At 39.8% G+C, this 22,731-nt stretch overlaps 1 protein-coding gene across 1 annotated transcript in view; it reads left to right on the top strand.

Moving 5' to 3' along the window:
* SDHAF3 (succinate dehydrogenase complex assembly factor 3) overlaps positions 1-21,506 on the top strand; it is a 40,910-nt gene extending 19,404 nt beyond the window's left edge. Inside the window, exon 2 of the mRNA XM_075419302.1 lies at positions 18,123-21,506. Within this exon, the coding sequence (XP_075275417.1) occupies positions 18,123-18,305 (183 nt within the window). The 3' untranslated portion in view covers positions 18,306-21,506. The remainder of the gene's footprint in view (positions 1-18,122) is intronic.
* The last annotated feature ends 1,225 nt before the right edge of the window (positions 21,507-22,731 follow it).

Here is a 22,731-nt window from a genome sequence, read left to right as displayed (position 1 = left end):
GGTTAATGTGGTAGACAGTATGAAGTGTGGCTGTGGTGGCTTAAGACTTTTATGGTAATTAGTAAGGGCTTGGAAACTAATACTATACTGGGTGTCAGTGCTGTCTACATCATTATTAATTTTCATTTTATTGGTTTTAATGGCTTGTTTGTGCACTTGTTTGCACAAGTATACGCTTCTAATGCACAGTAACAAGTATTGATAGGAATAAATTAAGTGTATGAGTTTGTGCAGATTTTTCTTTTGAAAATTGATTCCATGGTATCCAAAAGACTTAGTTCCAGTCTTTCATGGCATTACAATTTTAGGATGCATTAGCTAGATTGATGTCTAACAGTGCTTCACTTGAATTTATTTAGTAGTCTAGCAGAAAGCGTGCAACAGCATGTAATGGCTTTAATTGCAGTGTGAATGAGCACTTTGAATTTGTTTTATTTGGCTTTGTCTTTTTTTTCACCTTCAGATGTTCAGTTCTGTTGTGTGAGATGAAGTTCTCATGACCCCTTGTGCTATTTAGCATATCCCATTTGTTCATTAAAGCTTTTGGTATAGTGATGCATCTGTCACTGACTGGCACGTGTTACCAAGTCACTTGCCAAAGGTTTTCTTTTTTACCAAGTAATGGAACTGTTTTGTTTGTTTTCGTTTGTGATTAGATTGATTGTGGGCAGCGTTTTGAGGGAAGACAGGATCCTAAAGATGTTTCAAATAGGTTTGATGGTTTTGACAGCAATAGCGGCAGAACTTTTCCCAGGGAAATTCTCCACCCGCCTGATGAAATAAAGCATTACTAAGCTCTGTTCTGCGAAGGAAGGTGTTTTGCAAAGCTGTTATTTGTAAAATCACTGCTATAGTGGATATAGCAAGCAGTTCAGTGAAGATGAGGAGATCTATTGTATTTTTCTCATAAATAAATACAGTAGAATATAAACGATCCCATTGCTTCCCCCTCCCCCTCATTGGTGGATGGTCTTGTTTTCTGTGTTTTGCTGTTTTAAGAAATTAAAAATTCACATTAAAACATGATGTTTTGATGTAGACAACATAAGTTATGTTTTGTCCTGGTTCTTTAGGGCAGCAGTCAATAGTAAAGGCTAGTCCTGCACTATAACAGCAGATGGACTTCATGGTTGAATTTACTGTAGTGCACATTCCGGCGGGTCAGAGATCGACAGGGGAGCTGGGAAGCACAGGGTGGTCAGAACACACTGCAGCGATGGTTGGCCATGACCCTGGGACCAGCCCGTGCAGATGCCTTCAACGTCTAGCCCGTAGGGATGGTTCAGCAAGCAGCCCACAGGTGGGTTTTGGTGTAAACAGCTATAAACCCATCTTTTCTGTGGAAAAAAACAGGGCACATGTTGGGATGGTAGATGACCTCTTACAATCTGGTGCCGTCCTATGCGGGGCCAGCGCTCAGAGCTATGACCTGCTGCATCTGCGTGCTGTGCTCACCTGCCGCATCTTCATGATACCAGTGGGCAGGAGGAGTTCCCACCACATCACTAGACAGACATCATGTGACTGGTTTAAGCTCTCCCCTGGACTAGGGGCTTCATAAATGCAGTGGGATTGATGTTACTTGGAAGGTTATTTATTTTTTTTTTTCCCCCTATTTAGCAAGCATGATTTTTTTTCAGAGGCAACATGAAACATTCAGCTGGACAGCAAAGCAAATTCACCCCCTCCTTAAGACTGAAATAAACCCCTGCTCATGAAGACCCCATAATTTACCATCAGTGCAGTTCAAGGGGAAGCATTGCTGGCTGGTAGGTGATGTAAATGCTATTCAAGATTATTCTGCTAGTGTCTTCAGGTAACTTATTTGAGAGTTTTTTCTGTTTACTATCTTCACTTAGCTGTATACTGAATCCTGTGACTAAATTAAAAAGCAGAGTAGCGTAATTGGGTTTTTACCTTAAATAGGTAGCTCTAAAAGCCATCCTGCAGAGTCGAGAGTGAGACAAGAAGTCATCCCGATTGTCATGTAACTGCCTACTTGTGGGCCCATGTACACAAGACTTCCATATTTTTCTTGGCTAGCAAGCAAAATTCATTAATACCTATAAACAACTAAAAAATAATTCAAGTTTTCATTGTTCATATAGCATTGCATTGCTTTAAACAAGTCCAGCATAATTTTAAAACCATGCAAGTGTAAGTTGAGATAATTCCTTAATGATGAGAAGTCTTGGAACCCAAATGAAACCTCTTGAATAGTTTTAGTATTCTCTGACTGGTGGAAACCTGGAGTCAACCTGTTTATTCGCATCATCAATGGATGGCAAGCAGAGATTTTTCTAGAACTAAATACATAGTCAGTTTGAAAACTTTTGTCTTCCTGATCGTATACACTAGAAAAATGACTTGTTTCTTAGTACAGTATAAACAAACAGCACAGCAGTTTGATGCTAATAATGAAAGCATCATTGTATTAGTGTGGAGAGAGCATCAGAGCTGATGCAGCTGTGCCATACCAAAATGATTAAATGGTACCACTTAACTTGGAGCAGAAGTAGTTTATCTCAGGGGGTTTTGACATACAAGTGGAACTAATATGCTACACTTTCCGTCCTTGACATCTTCTATAGAGGCAGGCTTCTTGTTCTCCATATGTTAATGGTTTACCTGAAGCTGAAGACCATGGTCCTCAGCAGTTAAAGCACTTGGGAGGCTGGCAGACAGAGCACAGAGCTAAGCCGGTTTGGTCAGTCTTAACGTGGTGCATTTCCTTTTCTGAAAGGTTGCCTTGATACTTTCCTGGCTCTGGTGTTTTCACATTCTTTTTAAGATGCTTTCCTTTAAATTATTGAGGTAAATGAGCTTCTATTTATAGAATCATAGAATCATTAAAGTTGGAAAAGACCTCAAAGATCATCAAGTCCAACCATCACCCCAACACCACCATGCCTACTAAACCACATCCCGAAGTGCCACATCTACACATTTTTTGAACACCTCCAGGGATGGTAACTCCACCACTTCCCTGGGCAGCCGATTCTAATGCCTGACCACTCTTTCAGTAAATAAATTTTTCCTAATATCCAATCTAAACCTCTCCTGATGCAACTTGTGGCCATTGCCTCTTGTCCTGTGGCTTATTACTTGGGAGAAGTAACTAACGATAGTTAGTTTGACGTGTATAGTTCAGTTCAACATGTATTTTTGCTTGGGAGTGGCAGCCTTTGGATGCACAGAGAAAAAGGAGTTGTTCTAGGTGGGTGACAATTGTTAGGAATAAGTAGGCACTCTGGGTTTTTGTTGTGAAAGCTGACGTTTTTGTTAACTGGGTGTTCATTTCAAAGTAAGTACATACAACTCAAAGCTATTTGACTGACTTAATTTCCGTTCCTTTATTACTCCCCTACCCCGTTTCCCCTGTCATTTGCTGATTCAATGCAAGCCCCCTGTAACAGCTGGAAAACCTCCTGCAATAGCAGAAGCAAAAAAGAAGGAATAGGACAAGACTTAGGTGAGTTAATTTTGAAGTATTTGTTGTATAGAGATTACAGGTTAATGTGTTCAGGCTTGATTTTGGTATGTGATCTCAAGATCAGTACAGAATGTTTTATGGAGTTTTTCAGAAATGCTTTCAAATTAGCTGTCTCTATAGCACTTTATTGAATTTTAAAACTTGTTCAGCAGATCAGTGAATTTTCCTTTCTCCTTTTGTACTTAATCCCTCCAGTCTTCTGTGACAGCCCAGCTGATACTTGCTATATTGTGACAGATGCTATAAAAGTTCTCTTAAATATCAGAGCCATTGAATAAAGGGATAAATAGATAGTGACTTGCAGATGATTACAGAAGTTTTTGAGTTTTTCAGATGTGGGGGCTCTGATGTAGTCAGTAGAGATGCATGCTCCTTTGCAGCAGCTCTTAAACATACTGGTGGCACGTTTGATTTCTTCAGTTAACTTCCGTGGCTACTTCTGAAGTGGTTTAGACATTGTATAGAAATCTGCAAGTTAAAAACCCCTGGTAAGATGCATAGATTTGTAGACTTTTGATTTTTTTGACCTTAAGAAACTGCTAAAAAATGATTTAAAAAAATCACAATTTTAGAATTATGTTTAGAAAGGGAAGTTAATTTCTCTGACCTTTTTTATCTACACCATTATATTGGAGAACTTTCTGGCTGCGTATATGTTTATCAGAATACTTTAGGAAAATAAAGCAGAGTAAGGAGCCTTGTGCTGTAATTTTGAGTGCAATGAAACTAAAAAAGAAGGAAATGCTGTGTTTTTGTTCTATTGGTTGGAGAATGTGGAAGACTTTTAAAATAATTTTATTAACTTCATTTGACAGAGGTACATTTATGTATGTACAAAATGTATGTCTCGTCTAAAACTTCAGTGTCACTTAGGATCTTTTGCTGCTCAGCAACAAGAACTGTAAAAGAATTTGCACTGGGTCTAGTACAGAGACTAATGAGTTAGTATTTTTGCCTTTTATGAAGTACTGTGAAGAACATATTAACATTGCAACAATGTACTTTTTAAGACAGAGTGAGTTTACAAATGTAAACTGGTATGTTGTTAGTTGTCTTAAGGAAAATGTCAGGTGCACAGTATGCATTTATTTTCATAGAGACGCCCCGTTGCTGCTATTGAAAAGCAAGAAGGACTTAATATTAACCACATGATTGTGGTCAAATGCACTGAGTTATTTCTGGAGCAGGACTTTCAAAAGTACCAGACTGGGTGTCATAGTTATCCAAGTAACACCCTCATAAGTATTCACTTGTGTTTTGCAGTAGCAGTATTTCTTTTTTCATTATTCTTGAAAGCATATGAGTGCACCTGTGTGCAGGCTTTCTCTGGTTGATGGCTGGTCTCCTAGGTAGTGCTCTGTGAAGAGCACGCCTCAAGTTGTTTGTGCCATTACGTTAAAGAAGCAGGCAGATAAACTTCGATGACTCCTTGCTTGTCGGCTTTAAATGTCTCCACAAGCACCCAGGCAGGGCTTGTCTCTCTCCCCTGTTACTAGAGGGGCCGTGGGAAGACTGACCAAGGAAATCAGACTTTGACTCAGTAATTTCTGTTGGCAAATTTGCTTTGCTAAATTAGTGCTCCATGTATGGTGTTGGAACAGGGAAGGCAGACTATGTTCACTTAAAACTGGGGAAGTTTCTGTCTGTTTGTCGTGAGGGATGGATCTGACTTTTACACTAATGACCTTCTCGTCTGTTTATTAAATATTGCCCATGACTTTTTACTTAATTCATTCAAGCACATTTTTCTTCTACAGGTCCATTAAAGTAAAAAATTCAATACACCCTCAGCAGAAAGGTTATTTGTGAAGTCAGTGAAATCAATGCAAGATGCCTATTTGCGGATTAAATTTTTGTTTATAGTTGAAGTTTTCTTCATTATTCTGTTAGGTTAAGGTTCTGACTCTTATGAGCCTATAGGAATATGAGGAGTGTAAAAATAAGAATACTGAGTCTCTTGGATATATATGTAAGCTTGAAATGCTTCATTGGGTATGAAGTGACTAGAAGAACATGCATGGCAAGTCTGTCCAGTGTCATCATCTGGGATATGTAATCTTTTGCATGTTCTTGGTTAGTATCTGGCAATCTGGAAACTAATGTGGTTGTCTTGGAAACAGGGTTTATTTTCCTTTTGTGAATATCTAGTTGTGAAATCCTTGTCTTCCTTGAAAGTTTGGAAGTACTACTTCTGAAAGAAAAAACCACAAATTTAAGATGCTTGTCCTCTATTTAAAGAATTGATAGGGAAGTCTATAAGTGATGTTTGCATTGTGTGCTTTAGTTATAGTTGTATGATTATGTTGCTAAAACAGTCTTCAGGTTTTTCTTTAGGTAAAATGTTTGTGCTTAGTATTGATATTTGTCTGGGAATTATCTGCAGTAAAACACTTTGCCAAGATTCCCTAGGTTAATATTTAGATAGAAAAATTACAGTATAACTGATGCATTGAGAAAGTTAAATTCCTTAAATGAACTGATACTGTCACTTCCAGTCTTGTCCCTTGCTTTGCTTTAAATTAACAGCATACATTAAAAACTTGAATTTTCTGTGAAATTGTAGCATAGTATTTGCCAGACAAAATATCAGCAGCAGACAGAAGAGCACAGGACAGCTTTTTTAGTAGCCAAAGAGCTAACATACACAGCATAAAATGTCAAAGCAAAATAGAAACTGAGTCAAGAAATAACCATCTTTTAAATTGCTGAGGATTTATTAGGATTTGTATGAAAATATGAAACAATGTTCTTGAAAGAAGTCTAACTTTCCTGGTCTGTAGCTTATTTGTCTGGTCACAGCAGTCTCAGAGTTTGTTATTATTAACAGTGTAATTTCATTACAATTTTTAGAGATAAAGGTCCAGACTGAATAATTTTCTATGTTTTGTTCTTAAATTTGTTAAGTGAATTAAGTTCTAATGGGGGTATTAGTATATTTCTCTTCCAAGTATGTTTGTCTCCAGTACCAATTTAAAAGACTCTCAAACACTGAGAAGTACTGCAGAGAATACCTTTTTCTTTTATTCTTTCATAGAAGAAGGTGCTTTTTTGGTGGAGCTCACACTTTGAACAATACAACCTGTCCAAGGGAAGGGGACCATGGCAGGGTCTTGTTGAGCCATTGGAACCCATTTGCGTGACCATCTCTTTTGTTCTGTCTTCCGTCTCTTCGTCCCGCCCTGCGTCTTGTGCTGCATCTACATTTCAGATTGATCTCTCTTTTCAGAACTTAATTGGTCGTTTTATTTTTTCTTAAATGTTGTTTTTCCTTCAAGTATGTTCTGATTTTTTTTTCCTTTCTGTTTCCCTAGAATGAGCTCAAGCTTTCTATTTAAGGCCTGAGATGAAGCTTACTGACATAAGTGGAGGGGATCTTGAAGGCTATAGTTGTTATCAGATCTTGCAAAAAGCTTTTAGTGACCTAGATTTTGGCCCTGATGTACAATACTGACGAAAATATTGTGCATCCAGAAAGAAGGAATTAATCACAGATTGTTTTTCCACAAATGACAGTAAAGTCAGTGATGTACTGTAATGCTATGTTGCTCCATTCTGGACTTAATAGCGTTGATATCTGTTTACCTTGACAGGCCACAAACTTCCCACTTTCACCTCAAATTATGATCTCGTAAGTCTTACATGAAAAAAGGGCATTAAAATAACATGTTATTGAAGCTATAAACAAAGCTGAGGTAGTCCTTGAGCTTTTTTCACATTCCTCTAAATAAATGTCATTTCTTCCACTTTAACAATATTAGTAAACTGTGTTCAAAAAAAAGTATTCCATTTATACCTTCCTGATCAAATAATAATTCTCCATGCTGATTACTAAGTATTATATAATTATATTCCCTGGCTCCATTTTAGCTGAACAATTTTTCATTCTTTCTTCCCAAACTGCAAACAAGCAAAGAAGCAAAACCCAAACCCCTTATACGGTAACAGTTCTGTAGAGTTGCAGTATGTGCATCATTATGTTATTGTGGTCACGACCCGGAAATTTGGTTGATAATCACGTGTTCTAGCATCTTTCCTGAATTTTGTGGGAAAACATTATATTGTTAAAGGTCTCAGAACTTTTCCTTTCAGATTAACTTTTAGAAAACTTCAAAGTTTTCTAGTTGTTCTCTATGATCCAGTGACTTTGTCCTGGAGAAATCTGTTTTACCTTTCTGTGTTGTAATTAGAAATGGTGACATGGTTTTTCATCCTCAGAAATTAAAATGTACATAATTCAAAGTTTTCTAAGGATAAAAAGGAACTACAGTTTTTTTTTTCCCATTGTGTGTTTCACTGCAGGATGTTGCTGAGTCTGGCTTCAGCAGGGTTACCCAAAGAGAAAGCAAACTCCAGAGGAGAGATTATAGATTCATTCAAGGAGAAACGGTATTTTTGTTGTCTTTTGTAATTAAAAAAACACAGAACAAAACAACTAATGAACACTTTCCTTTTACTGTAAGAAAGGAAGGAAGTTGATTGAAGCCAGTCATTTACAGCCAGCGAGAGAGAGACGTAGTTGCTTTCGCAGTGATGAAACCCACATCTCTGGAGGATGAGGTATCCAGTCATCACATCATGTTTAAGACAGAAGTTTCTATCTCTGATGCTCAGCACAAAGACAACCCCCATCTCTAGCTTCACTTAGACATGTAACACTTAGCTGTAGACAATCGCATTGCAAGTGCTAGACAATCCCATTGGGTTGAAATAGCCTCTACAAATCTCTGGAGTTAATAATGGATGGAAATACAAAATGGCTTATCCAAGCTGCTCTTCACACAACTTATTTTTAGAACTCCTCATTAATTGTAGTTGGGTATATTTGTTAGGAAAGGTAGGGTTTAATTTCACTTGCGTTGTTTTTCTTTGAGGGTAGGATATGTATCCCATAGTGAGACGGCTTCCCCACACTCCTGGTCTTGAAGGGCAGGTGAGGAATCAGTTTGCCCTCTGACAAACTGGGTAATTTTTGTTCCTTTTGTGTTTTCTGTTTGTGCTTAAATGGATTCTGTTCGTGTGTTGATCTGCTGTCTTTTTTTTCCTTCCCTTTCTGGAGTGCTCCAGTAGTGGCTGTCTCAGCAGAGGGACAGGGACAGTGGCTGTGAGTTATCCCCTCTGGTTTAGCCCCACTCTGGGATTTTTTTTCCCTTTGGGGACTCCCCAGCTGCCTTGCTCAAGAGGTGGTGATGTACAGGGGAAGAATGGGGATCATGTCCTGGGCAGAATGCAATTTGCACTGTTGCTGGATTAGAAAAAAATGCTTTAAAAAGTTTATTTTTGTTCTTTCTCTCAGATAATCTGAACTTTTAAAAAATTTATATGAAAATATGATTTCCTTTAAGTTCTGAGATTTTTTTTTTTAAATAGAGTGAGTAATGTTTCAGCTTTGATAAAAATAAAGTACGCTTTCTGATATCTTTTTGATCCTTACTTATATGTGCTTAAACTTTCAACTCCGTTTCCTTATGACTGGTCATGTAAGCTACTCGGTCCGTTTTTTAAGTGTTCATGTTTTTATACATAGCAAACCTCTGAATAAAACATACCTGTTTAATATGTTACATCCTAACTTCTGCTTGAACTGAACTCTTTGTATTATTAATGGAAAATATCACGGATGGCTGAAATTTGACATATAAAAGAAATGGCAGATTTTTTAGCTTGTTTAAGGCATCTTATTCTTTATGTGTAAGAGCTGTCAGAAGGTGGTAAACAGATCTCAGAACAGCAGCATTTATAACCAAATTTCTCTCATGAAATACAGATAAATCATACAACAGAACAGCTAATTAAACTGTAGTCTATAACAAGTCACTGGTATCCTGTCCAGTAGCAACCCTGGTGCTTCATTCAAGCCAAACAGGTTGAGTTTACAGTGTGTTTAATTTGAGCAACAGAGATTTGTGCATGAATACAAGGAGGATTAGAATGTTATTTAAGCAGTACTTCAAGGTAAGCTGTGATGAACACAGGACTTGAAGAGCGTTTCCTTGCTCACCTCTGTTGTTGCAGCCTTTGCTGGCTGCAGCACCGTCTCACGTCTCTGACTTTGCAGCTATGGCTACCTCAGCCCGAACCACCCCGTTGGAGGGCTATTCTATGACTTTCTTTAACCTGTCCATGCTGGGAAAATCTTCTGGTTTCGAAACCAGAAAACTTGGTGTTACTTTGCACAACTCTGCCTCTCTTTGTAGGTATTAAGCATTTTGTTGATGGATTCTGTGCTATGGCGTTAGTAATGAAGGAGGTGCTAGAACAAGGAAACATGAGAAAAACTTTGGTTTCTGTCTTAAATAAGGTTGTATGTACTTGTTAAACTTAGAGCTTGGCCATATTTTTGTGAAGATCAGTTTGTTTCTAGTGCTTTGTTAACTTTGTTGTTTAACTGGAGCACAGTACTATTTTAGAGGCCGTTCTTTGCCTCAGAATGGAAGTGTTTGCTGCTGCACTGGAGCAGAGCATCTATGGATGAAACATTTGGCCTCATACCTTTTGCATGTTGGTGTTTTCCAGCGTCACATGTAAAGTCCTATAGTTTTTCAGAAATATTAGAGAATAATCTTTGAGATTTCCCTTTTGTACTCACACTAGAGCCGATAAAATTTTTTTTGCAAGGCCACTCGGCAGTAGCCACTCACCCTACGTCGTTCAGGCTTTTGGCAGGAGCCAAAAGTGTTAAGCCAGTGCAGCATGCTCATGCGGGTTCTTCTCACTAAGAGTTGCCTCTGGTTTACTGTTATGCGTATGATGAATGCTCAGGTGATTTAAATTCCAGAGGAGAAAGTTTTTTTTTTTCACCTTCTGTCAAGACTTGTAGTAGGAGCTGGACATCTGTATCCCCCAGAGGTCCTCTGCTGCACTGGGTACCTCAGAGCCAGATTCCCGTCTTCATTCTGTTGCCCTTTTCCCAGCAGTTACTATTTGGTTTTCCACATAAAAAACTCTGATAATGCCAGCCATATGTCATTACCTGGTATCATTCAAATACCATTTGATAGGTGTTTTCAAAAGCAAGAGGAAGGCTTACTCTCTCCACCCTTTGTAGTATATTGACAATTTTTTTAAGCAATCATGGTGTATCCTTTACACAAACACAGGTGGTTTGAAATTGTCTGCTAATACGTTCCTGTTAGAGGATGTGTGACTTCACATACCTATTTATTTAGATTGGGTAATTTATTTGACAGTAATTGTATTTCATGCAATTTTTAAAACTTTTATGGGCTATTTTAAGTGGTCTTATAGGGTGAAGTGTAAGTTCTTATGTTTAACATGTCCACAAGTGTATGAAAATATCCACTGAAATTGTGTATTAAGCTGGCAGAATTTTCCTGGGTTTGTTATTACATTTCTAACTATACTTAGAGCTTCAGGAAAAATATGTGAAGATGCTCTGGAATTTCATGAGGTGTATCTCCCATTTAAAAATTACTTCTGTAAAGATTTTCTCTTTTGCTGATACTGAATTAGTTTAACAAACAAAACAGTTTTGTGGCAAAAAATACTGTAAATCAGTTGCAGAATTCTGTCTGAACCTGTATAAGATAATACATTCAACATCTCTCTGCACAATAATGAGAACAGGCTGTTCCTCGCTGTGCGGTTCGTTCACAGTTATTTCTTCGTGCTGCCATCGTAGCAGCAGGTGTTTGATTTTGCTCCAAGTTGTAGCAGAAGAATTTGAAATGCTGCCGTTTGAAGTTAACTTCCAGGGAGCGATGAGGGTGGCCTGTCAGGCCGTGCTTGTTTTGTTTCATGTCACCCTGAGAAAATCAGTTTAAAATAATTTGATAACATTTTTCAGTGCCTCATTGTGCCCTGTTTGTTTAGCGTGTCTCAGAGAAGTGGCTTCTGATCTGGCCCTAGTAATGTTGTTGTTTGATCAATGTTGTCATTAATTTGACTGCATGTGGAGATAGTCTTTGGGAATAGGTGAGTACATCAGCTTTTTTCTTTTGACTGCTTATAATGTAGAGGGAGATTAAAATTTTAGACCTTTTTAAAGGTAAAATTTGGCAACAAAGTGAATCGTACAGGTAGTTACTGTGGACAGATATACACATTCTGACTTTTTCTGTCTAAATGAGTGACAGTCTTTTAGAGATTTTTTGAGCAATTGTCTAAAACATAACATTCTACATCTTAAGCCTACATTTGAGGAGGACGCCAAAGAAAATATTAATGCTCATTACCATTCTTCCCAGTAAAAATGGGCAAATGGGTTCTTAACCCATTTAGTCTTACGATTAAATCATAAATGTCTATCAGCATTTCGTGTTCCCGTATGAGATAAATGTCTGTCAGCATGCACTGAACCAGATAGGGGTCTATACAACTGGCAGTCAGGGAGTGGGGCTTTTGGTTGTGTGGTTTATGCTTTTATTTTTGTGTTTAATCCTTTCTCAACTCTTGAACACAACAAGGCTGATACCCTTTCTGTAATGTGTGGTATTTTAAAACCTCAGATGTCACCCATTCCCTTGCCCTGTTGATGAGTTTGTGTGTTCTGTGAATGCTTACGGATCAGAGAGTGGAGGAAAACTCTGTATTCGCTTCAGTTAGTGAATTTAAATAAAAAACCCTGTGGTTATGGATAACACTAAATACCTGCTGTGTTTTTGTAGAAATCACTTCAAAGTTCAAGTATTTAATAATGTCAGAGGATTTTAAGAGAGCCTAATGGCCGGATCGAGCTTGCACGCTACAGTGATCCGTGGGCAGAACCAGCATCTCCAAGGCCTGCATCAGAGCATTCAGGTGAGGCATCTGCCTCTCTGCATTGGCTATAGAGTTTCGGGGTGTCTCTGGGGTTGCTCGTACTGCTGGCTATGTAGGGACCTGGCCAGTCTGCCCCTCACACTGTTGCCTTCCTTTCAGACTGGAACGGATACTGGGAGGGAGTGGGACTCCGAAGGTGTCTGTGATGTGGATGACCAGCATGCTGGGATTGAATACTGGATCAATCAGCTGTCTTTTGATGGTAAATGGTCAGGAGAGGTTGTCTTGACTTGGGCTAGATTCTGATCATCTTTGTTTCTAGTGGCAGTCATATACAAGGGGCAAAGGCTTTTACCACTCAGCTGGTGGTTTTTGTTTGCTTTTTCATGTCGGTGCCCAGAAAGTCTACAGCCAGTGCAGGCAGGGGATCGCTGCAGTAAGAGCTACTTACGAAGAATCATGGAATCACAGAATCGTAGGAGTTGGAAGGGACCTCTGTGGGTCATCTAGTCCGACCCTCCCGCCGAAGCAGGGTCACCTACAGCAGGCTGCACAGGACCTCATCCAGGCGGGTCTTGAATATCTCCACAGAAGGAGACTCCACAGTCTCCCTGGGCAGCCTGTTCCAGTGCTCTGTCACCCTCAGAGTGAAGAAGTTCTTCCTCATGTTCAGATGGAACTTCCTATGCTGCAGTTTGTGCCCATTGCCCCTTGTCCTGTCACTGGGCACCACTGAAAAGAGTCTGACCTCATCCTCTTGATACCCACCCCTGAGATATGTATAAGCATTTATAAGGTCCCCTCTCAGCCTTCTCTTCTTCAGGCTGAACAAGCCCAGCTCCCTCAGCCTTTCCTTGTAGCAGAGATGCTCCAGTCCCCTCACCATCCTCGTAGCCCTCCGCTGGACTCTCTCCAGTAGCTCTTCATCTTTCTTGAAGTGGGGAGCCCAGAACTGGACAGAGTACTCCAGATGAGGCCTCACTAGGGCAGAGTAGAGGGGGAGGAGAACCTCCCTCGACCTGCTGGTCGAACCAACCAACCAATCTAAAAAAACCCTAAGGTGCAGAATTTGTCCCTCAGGCCTGCCACATCAGACTGTCCGTGCAAAGGAGGAGAGCACTTGTGTGCCTCCACCGTCCCTGTGTATGCTGAGTGCAGCTCCACGAGGTTGCAGGTTTACTTGTCTTCCACGTTGTGTCTCCGGTCTCTGGTTCTGTGAGCAGAATGTGAACCATCATCAGAATAAGATGCCCTTGAAAAATCTGCCAGGGATTTGTGTCATGCTTGATGAAGGAGGTTTTGTTATGTTTGGAAGATGTAGTTATGTGTAAAATAAAATTAAAGGCAGAAGTGAAGTAACTTTCCTTGTTTGGGAAAGCTAAGTAAGAGTTTGCTTCTGTTCAGCTGGGAGGGAAGATGACAGTCAGAAATAGTTAAATCCTGTATTTATTAAGTTCTAATGAAAACTAGAGCATACACAAATATGCTGCTCTTCCTTATTGCCTGAGAGGGACTGTGATCAACATATTTTGTAATGAAAGGTATATTATTGAAAGAAAAAATGTTAGCTTTTTTTTTTTATTATTACACTTTTAAACCTATTACTGAACTTTGGAGTTCAACATATTGAAGTTCATGTGCTGTTGGCAAAATGACAACTTTTCTGTATAGAAGCTGAATTTTGAATCGCAGAACTCTGTACCAGCAGAGTATGTAGTACCTTTCCACAAATCACTGATCATATAATAACAGTATGAATTTCTGAGGGAACAGTAATGTGTTAAATACTTAAATATCCGAAGCTTGGTTCGTGCCTCATCTGGCATCAGAGGCAGAGAAAATGAGGTATATTGATCTTTTTCCAGCACTTTTGTAAAGTCTGAAACATATTTTGTTTGATGCACCACTGCCTTTTGGTAAAATGAGGTGAAAAAGTTCCATTTTCTATCATGAGCCAACCAAAACCCAGCATGTTTTCAGGGTCCAATTTAGCATTGTTGTTCGCATTACAAATTGATGTGAAACCGCAACTGCTGAGGCTTTCTGGCATGTACAAAACATTTGTTCAGCTAGGAAATGAGTGGGGAAAAAAGAGCCAGTGGTGACATGTCCAGATGGGAGGACGTTGGGGTGCTGCAAAGCAGAACACCTGGCAGCAAGGAATGGGCAAATAGCATCCATCGCCGTGTGTCTGGATGCAGGGAATCCGTGAGAGTGGGCATTGCGGCTTTGTTGAGGACCGCCGCTTCCGAGGTCTGGATCCTTTCACGCTGATGCTTTGTGAAATGTGGTGATTTGGTGTGAAGCTAAAAAAAAAAAAAATATATATATATATATACATATATATATATATATTGCAGACACTTTACCAGTAATTCAGGCTGGAGAGTTGGGCAGACAGGAACCTGATGAGGTTCAACAAAGGCAAATGCAGGGTCCTGCACCTGGGGAGGAACAACCCCATGCATCAGTACAGGCTTGGGGTGGACCTGCTGGCGAGCAGCTCTGTGGAGAGGGACCTGGGTGTCCTGGTGGACGACAGGTTAACCATGAGCCAGCAGTGTGCCCTGGCTGACAAGAAGGCCAATGGCATCCTGGGGTGCATTAGGAGGAGTGTGGCCAGCAGGTCGAGGGAGGTTCTCCTTCCCCTCTACTCTGCCCTAGTGAGGCCTCATCTGGAGTACTCTGTCCAGTTCTGGGCTCCCCACTTCAAGAAGGATGAGGAACTACTTGAGAGAGTCCAGCGGAGGGCTACGAGGATGGTGAGGGGACTGGAGCATCTCTCCTATGAGGAGAGGCTGAGGGAGCTGGGCTTGTTCAGCCTGAAGAAGAGAAGGCTGAGAGGGGACCTAATAAATGCTTATAAATATCTGAAGGGTGGGTGTCAGGAGGATGGGGCCAGACTCTTTTCAGTGGTGCCAAGAGACAGGACAAGGGGCAATGGGCGCAAGCCGAAGCTTAGGAAGTTCCGTCTGAACATGAGGAAGAACTTCTTCACTCTGAGGGTGACAGAGCACTGGAACAGGCTGCCCAGGGAGGTTGTGGAGTCTCCTTCTCTGGAGATATTCAAGACCCGCCTGGACAAGGTCCTGTGCAGCCTGCTGTAGGCGACCCTGCTTCGGCAGGAGTGTTGGACTAGATGACCCACAGAGGTCCCTTCCAACCCCTACCATTCTGTAATTCTGTGATTTGATATTTTTGGAAAAGATGATCTTCTGGGCAAGGAAGTTTGTAAAATTGTAGCCAGACTTTAAATGGACTTTTCTGGGTACCGTAGCCCACGCCTGCAGCAGTAGCCCCAGGCTGCTCCCAGGAGGCTGATGGCTAGCGGTGGGGGACCGGGGACACACACACGACACAGTCCTCCCACTGTTGATCTTGCATTGGAGGGGTTCTCAGGGTTTGTGCATTTAGTCAGGACTCATGATAAGGTGTGGAGAGTTTCACCTTGCTTGCTTTAAGGGTTGTTTCTGAAATGTACGCTGTGAATGTTGTTGTTTGGCACAATGAGAGTTTCTTCTTTTGGAGTGCAGAATCAATACTGACTGGATTGTTCGGTGCAGAAATTTGAAGGTGGTGGAATACTTGATGTTAGTGTGTTACTGGTCTGCTGGCGGCTTCAAAGATCACATTTGTCCATCTGCCTTGATAAGAAATTCTGTTAATCACGCAGTTGAGGGCTTTATAACCCGTTATCATTTTTTACCTTGTCATGACCGTTTGATTGTTCAGTCATCAGGAAAAGACTGTATTTAGTTCCTTCTAAACCCTGGACCAACTCTACCATAAGGTAATACTAATGAGGTATAGGATTACTGCAGGTATTAGCTGTAATGTCACTGTTCCTGAATGCGTATTTAATGTAAAAAAGGGAGAGGTGGTGTGGAGAAGAACCTCAGTATTATGAAACTGTTGTTATTTTGCATGTTAGGTAACTTTGACACAACTTTCTACTGCTACAGATCTCTCTGTTGGAAATGAGGACTCAGTTTAGTTCAGAGTCTGTATTAATAAAAATTTGCTTTTGTTTGCCTCAGTTTGTTTTAACTATCTGTTTTCTTTAAATAGCTATGAATTAAGCTTTGTAGCAGGATTGGTAAGATCCTGCTGACTTCAGTGAGGCGTGACATGGTCCATAAGCAATGTAGTGTATTTGTGTTAGTAAATGTTGCCATTTTGAAATTTGTCCCATGCTCATGAATAACATTCTTCCTTCTCACCCACTTCTCTGGAATTATTAGACATACAGCTAAAGTAGTGGCTTTAGTAACTTTGCTGGTAATTGGATTAACAATTCAATATGCAATAATGAGGCTCCTTTTAGCTGAAAATTGGAAATTAAAATAATGCTTATCTCATTGCTATAATCCTGTGCTTTTGAATACTCCAATATCTGATCATTTATTAAACAGAAAAAAGTGTTACCATGTAGCACAGTCATCATTCTCATTTATTCAGAATACAGGTTTTTTTAGTTCCATTTCTTGTACTATATTCAGAGTTGTGATTGAAACTTTAAGGATACTTTAAAGAATGACTTACTAAAATGGGAGAGAAGTCTATATTTTTTCCAATAAAAATAAATTTTTGAAATTAATTTGTTAATTGTGGAGTTTGTTTTTAACTTTCTCTTAAGAAAAAAAAAAATTTAGACTTCCTTCCCACCCAGTGTTTAAATGTGGGCTTAACTTTTAAACATCCAAGTAGGCTCACTGTCTTCAATAATTGCACATGTCGTGAGGCTTGTGGCAAATTCCCTCCCTACAGCTTCTTTGAGAGCTGCAGCCGCGAGGCTGGTGCTGGGCAGAGGGAGCCGGGGAGCGCGCAGGATCCGTGCCGATGGGCCTTGAACACGGGGGTGTCAGTGGGAGCACCGCTAGCCGCCTTCAATTTGCAGAACTGCGGTCCTCGCAAAACCCTTGCGTATTGTAATTTAGAAAAGTTGTAATGGTCAAAGATTGCTCCGAAGTGGTGAGAAAGCAGTTTTTGAACTATGCCCACATTACTGGTGTAACCTGTTGGCCACTTCCATTTCTGCCCTTGAGAAAGCTTTGCTTTTCAGATGGCCTCAGCCCAGTGCTGGTGTAGCACATAATGACTGATTTGCCTGCCCACTGACAGAAATGCTGTTATTGAAGTAAACACCATCCAAATGCTTTCTGTTACAACAGGATTGAAAGTAAGTCTGAGTGAATTTACTTATGTTTGGAACAGTAAAGGAAAGTGGTTATCCTTTTTTTCCATCAGAGAATGAGTGTGCAGTATGGAGATAATGGTCCTTGAAGCCCCTTCTTATTCTCCCCTAACTTTTAATTTTGGTAACTCATTTCTTCCAAAGCTGATAAAGTGACAGGAGTCTCACAGTTCCTAAATCCCTATCACCTTTGGAGCAGTCCAGGGCTGGGTGCAAATGATGTTATTAGTTCCTAGAAGTGCAGAGAGTGGTTAGGCAGAAAGGCTTTAGGACATTGTCTAATTATAGATTGCTTTTTCTAATACTTATCTTCAAGAATAATACTTTCCAGATGTAAAAGTTTACAAAGTGAATCCTATTGATATCCTGCTAGAAAGAAAACGTGTATTTTAATAGTTATAACTACATAAATATATTTGATTTATAATTAAATTTTGTTTTGTTTTCAGTAGTAGTACATTATATGACAATTTAATCTATATGTATGTGATAGGCATTTTAAACTAGCTACTTAAAATCGACTGCAGATACTAGAAATGTCTTAATAACTTTTTCTTTGTCATAAAAAGTGTGGTTTTTTTGTCATATGGTGTTGATTAATAGACTGTTGTAGAAGGTTGAGTAAGAGTGTGTTATAGTGGTAAAATGGTATTAAAGAAAGTTGACCTGAATCCTGCATTTGTAATTTTTGTGACCTTTGTATTCCTTCCTCATTAGAACTATGCAGCACTGATACAACAACAAATTAATGAGGACAAACAAAACTTGGGAGAAAAGACTGTATATGGAATCCAGCTCACAGAAGAAAAACTCAATGACTTCCGTGACGAACAGATTGGGCAGCTGAAGGAACTGATGGATGAGGCTACCAAACCTAATAAAAAAAATCACCATTTCTAAAGGCTCAGAACACAAAAACTGAAGGGTTTAAAAATTGTTTTAATGCATACAGAAGCATTTTGAAACACGTGTTCCAGTTGGACTTAAATGTGGTTTCTGTGGAATAATGGGTGCTGCTGATGCCATAACTTGTCTGAAACAGATGTCTCTGGCTTTTGGCTTTCTATGCAAGAATAAATGTTAAAACTGACTAATCACAACAGTTTTGTGTTAATTGCAATGTTTTTTTTCTCCTAGTGAAAGGTGGAGACTAAAAGAATATGGTAAAAGTAAATTGACATTTTTAAAATAGAAGTGTGGTTTTTCTTTTTTTTTTTTTAATCTTAGCACCCATAGGGCAAAACATCTTTCTGTTTGTATATCATCCTCTGCCTTAATGGAAAGGATGCAATTAGCGTTTGTTTTCTGATGTGGATTCAGTATAGAAAGAACATAAGTATGGTGCTAGAGTGGGCTTATTTCAATGGAAAGAAATGAGCGATATTAGTATTAGAAACACCTGCTGCTGTTGAAACTGAAAGTTGGTTTTCTTCTTGAGCTTTATTGCGAAATGTGCTTTAAAGTAAAAGATGTAATTCATTACTAAATTGACCTTGAAGGAGCCACTGACTTATGAAGAAAAATCTGCACTTTTTGCAAAGCTAGACTCAGATTATTGTTAGTATCTAAAATTTTAAAAACCATTCATGAATTGATTGTGCTGTAGTTGGAATCCAAAGTCTCTTTAAAAGCTCAGTATCTCGTATTTTTCAATATTAGATATAGATAGACCATTATTCAATATTTTATATAGACCAGAAATTGTCAACTCCTCAATCACAGAAACCATCCTGTTGATAATACTGTATGACACACATCTGTAACCTATAGGTAACAGGTGAAGTCTTCATGAGGACAATGCACGCTGTTGCAATATTCATACTATTGTGACTAAAAAAAGGTCCTACTTTTTTATCTGGTAAGAAAAACTACCCCCTTTCTGTGCAAGAGACAGCTTTAGCTTTCATTTCATATTCCAAACCTAGTCTTATATTATTAGCTGTGTTCTATTTCTGGACCTTTCCCTGTCTGTTCCCCACAGTGTCTTCAAGACAACATAATTTCTTTCCTCTTGGGGGATAACAGCTTTGACAAGTAAGCGCATTTCCATCTGTCTGTAGCAACGTGCAGTTTGCCAAATCTGCGGTCCCGGATCCTAACGGGGGGCAATTTGGGGAGCAGCCTGCTTCTCTCTCCCTGACCGCTGTTCCCAGTTCTTTGCTAGGATTTCAGGTTGCAGGTTGTTCGTGTCTATTAAAAGGTCGATTGCAAGGGTTGTCTGCAACTCACGGTTGCTGTGCTACCTGTTCTTCTGCTGCACCCTCAGCTGCTTGCGCGGCAGGAACATCCCTTGGCCTCAAGGGCCCGGGCCAGACAGGGGCAGGAGAGTGGAGATGGTCTCCAGGCTGCCGGGCTGAGGTTCACCACTCCTCCTTCCTGGCACTTCAAGGGCATGGTTGGAAGGAATGGCAGCTCACTTCGGGCCTGCTGCGTACTGAGGTCTTGTCCTGGTATCGAAGTGGGAAGCAGGTTGGGTGTGCATGCAGGAAGCTTGAGAAGTGTCTCCCATACTGCCTTCGCACACGCCTAAAGTTTTTTTCTTTTTAAATTTGAAAAGCTGTAAAAATGTATTCCAACACCAAAGTTTTAGGGCATAAGGATGGATTCTGTTGCAATTTTGTCAGATGTACAGTAACCACTGATTTTTGTCATTAGAACTGCTCAGTTTTAAAAGCAAAACCAGTGTTTGACAACAGAGTTTGTTTCCGTTCCTTGATTGCTAGTACACGTGTGCCTACTTTCCAGTCAATATCCAAATTGCCTCCAATTTATTTCAAATACTGCAATTTAAAGCATGGTTATTTTTATCAACACGCTTAATGAAACTTGTTAGTTCAATGGAACAGGTTAGAATACTTGTTCTGCATCTGTCTACTTGTGTATGTACCTAGATAATGCACATTTCTAGAGGCTAAATTAATTTATAATGAAAAATTGCTATTTGGCATGAAAAATTTAATCTTATAATGAGACCTAAAGTGAGTTGGAGATGAGGGTAAACATCCTTACATCCACAGCCCCTTTTCTAGTAAATCCGACAACTTTTTTCTTTGGTTCCCAGTGGTAGCTTCTATTTTGTGCCATGTTTGTGTTCTTGTTTAAAGCAACTCTTACAAAAGCCAAAATTCCGCAGTAGGAGTGAAACATCTTGAAAGATTGCTGGCGTTAGGACAGCTGATGCTGGCGGTGAGGCATGCTCTGATCTGAGCAGCGCTGACGCAGGTGGCAGGCACGGGTGGCCCCGCGGAAACCTGGCAGCGCCAGGTTCTTTGATTTACGAGTGTGGTTGGTGACAGCTGAGTGAGGAGGACAATGGGCATCTCATCCTGTCCACAGAAAGGCGGAGTGACAAAGATGCTTTTATTTGTTTATTATTATTTTTTAAGGTATAGAGTACTTTTTGTGGGGAATTTTGCACAGGATTTGCTGGAGAATGAACAAAGGACTACATCCATCAAAATTACTTCAAAACTGCAAGCAGCATGCTATCTCAAATGGCAAAAGAGTTGCTTAGAAAAAAGACAGTAACCACCTTATAATGAAAAATAGCTATGATCACTGTAGAAAAGAGTGCAAAGTTTTAAGCTGTGTTCTCTGCGTGTTGGTATGAATTGCTGTTGTACAACGAAGCACTGAAAACTCCTACCACCCTTAAAAGACCTCTCTCCCCTCAGCTTATCCATTGAGAAAGATCCTTTGTATTCTGGTGATCGTAAATTCATTTGGCACTCTAGAACTAAAAGCGAGGGACAGAATTCACCGGTTACTTGGACTAAATGTTATCTGTTGTAACACTTTGTGTGATTGCCTGGAAGCTGGTAGGAGTTGGAGGGAGATGAAGTTTAGCTAGCTGGAAAAGGCATGAGCTGATGTTGTATGAACAAGCAAACAATTTTAAGAAATCTGTCATATTAAAAATTACTACAGTTTTGATATGCAAAATACAAAGTTACACATCTTAAAAAGAACAACTAAAAATGTAATTCTGTCAGTGTTACTTCTGTGATGTGGGTTTATGCTTTTTTCACTGACTGTCCAGCAAAAGCTGTTAGAGTGTGATCTTTCTCACTTAAAAATAAATGAAGAACTTAACATATTGAAGGTGGAATTTATGAAGGAGTTTCATTTCTCAGCTATTTGGATTTCCTTTAATCTTTTTGAATTATTGGTGGACTTTCTTCATCTTGGATACATATTTATGAGAGGCTGGCTATTCACCGGTGAGTCAGTGGCCAGTCAAATTTTCATTGACTTCTAGGCAAAAATATTGAACAATTGATGAAGAAGCAATATCATGCCATGCCTTGCCTTCCGTCTTATAATCTATTTAAATTTTTATTCTCTATAGCCAAAATAATAGCAGAGGGAGGGCTGAATCTCTCAGCAGACTGCTTGACTCCAAGCATGACCAAAGAGGGTCCATAGGGTCCATGTACCTTTGAGGAAGGATGAAAGCCGAATAACTGTAAAAGGCATCTCCCATTTTAGGGCTGTCCTACTTAACTTGATTTTTGGACCTCTTGGAAGGGGTTTCAAGGTGAATCCTTCCTGCTGATGGGTGTAGATGCAGCACCACAGATTTTGCAGGGCTTGTTTGATACCAGAACTGCCTGACTCGTGTCCTGCTGATCCATGTCCCAGTGCTGGACCGGGCTTGGTGCGCCTGCCAGCGTTTGGTACCCAGGAGCTTGGCAGTGAGGAATGGTGGTACCGGGAAGTCTTCCGCTTTGAACCACATCAAGAAGTTCACTGTGAAGACTTGACACAAATCAAATGGCTGGTGTTACAAGTGGCAGTAATTGTATTTGTAAATCATCTGCTCGTGTTCATGGAGGTTACCGACCTGCTGCAAAACCGCTGGCATTGGTACAACGGTGCTGAGTCCTTCCAGCTTTTCCAGTGGTTTGTGTCTACCAATTAAGGCACATGAAGATCACAGAATTTAATTTTATTTGCATACACCTATTATGTAAGTATAACACAAAATATTATTTGTTCATCAAAATAGAGAGTTATAAGTCAACATATAAATTCAGTGTATAAATGACCAGGAACTGAATGGTTTTGCCACTTGTAGCATTGTATAGTGTGAGTACGTCAGGTGTTTCAACAAGCCCATTTACATGATATAGGATCCCACGCGATGGATACGTGTGTCTGGGGAGGTCAGTGTTTAATCTGGGCTCTAACAGTTTCAAAGCTAGTATTTGAGACTATAAAACAAGAATCCCCTATTTAATAAAATGGCCTTTAGTTACAGAATATCTGTCAACTTGTTATAAATGCTGAGGAACATCGAGACAAGTGTGTATTACTGCTGTAAAGC

Source organism: Opisthocomus hoazin, chromosome 4 (genome assembly GCF_030867145.1).
Source record: "Opisthocomus hoazin isolate bOpiHoa1 chromosome 4, bOpiHoa1.hap1, whole genome shotgun sequence".
Classification (NCBI taxonomy): domain Eukaryota; kingdom Metazoa; phylum Chordata; class Aves; order Opisthocomiformes; family Opisthocomidae; genus Opisthocomus; species Opisthocomus hoazin.
Note: the sequence above shows the minus strand (reverse complement) of the source record. Positions and strands in the feature narration are given on the sequence as shown.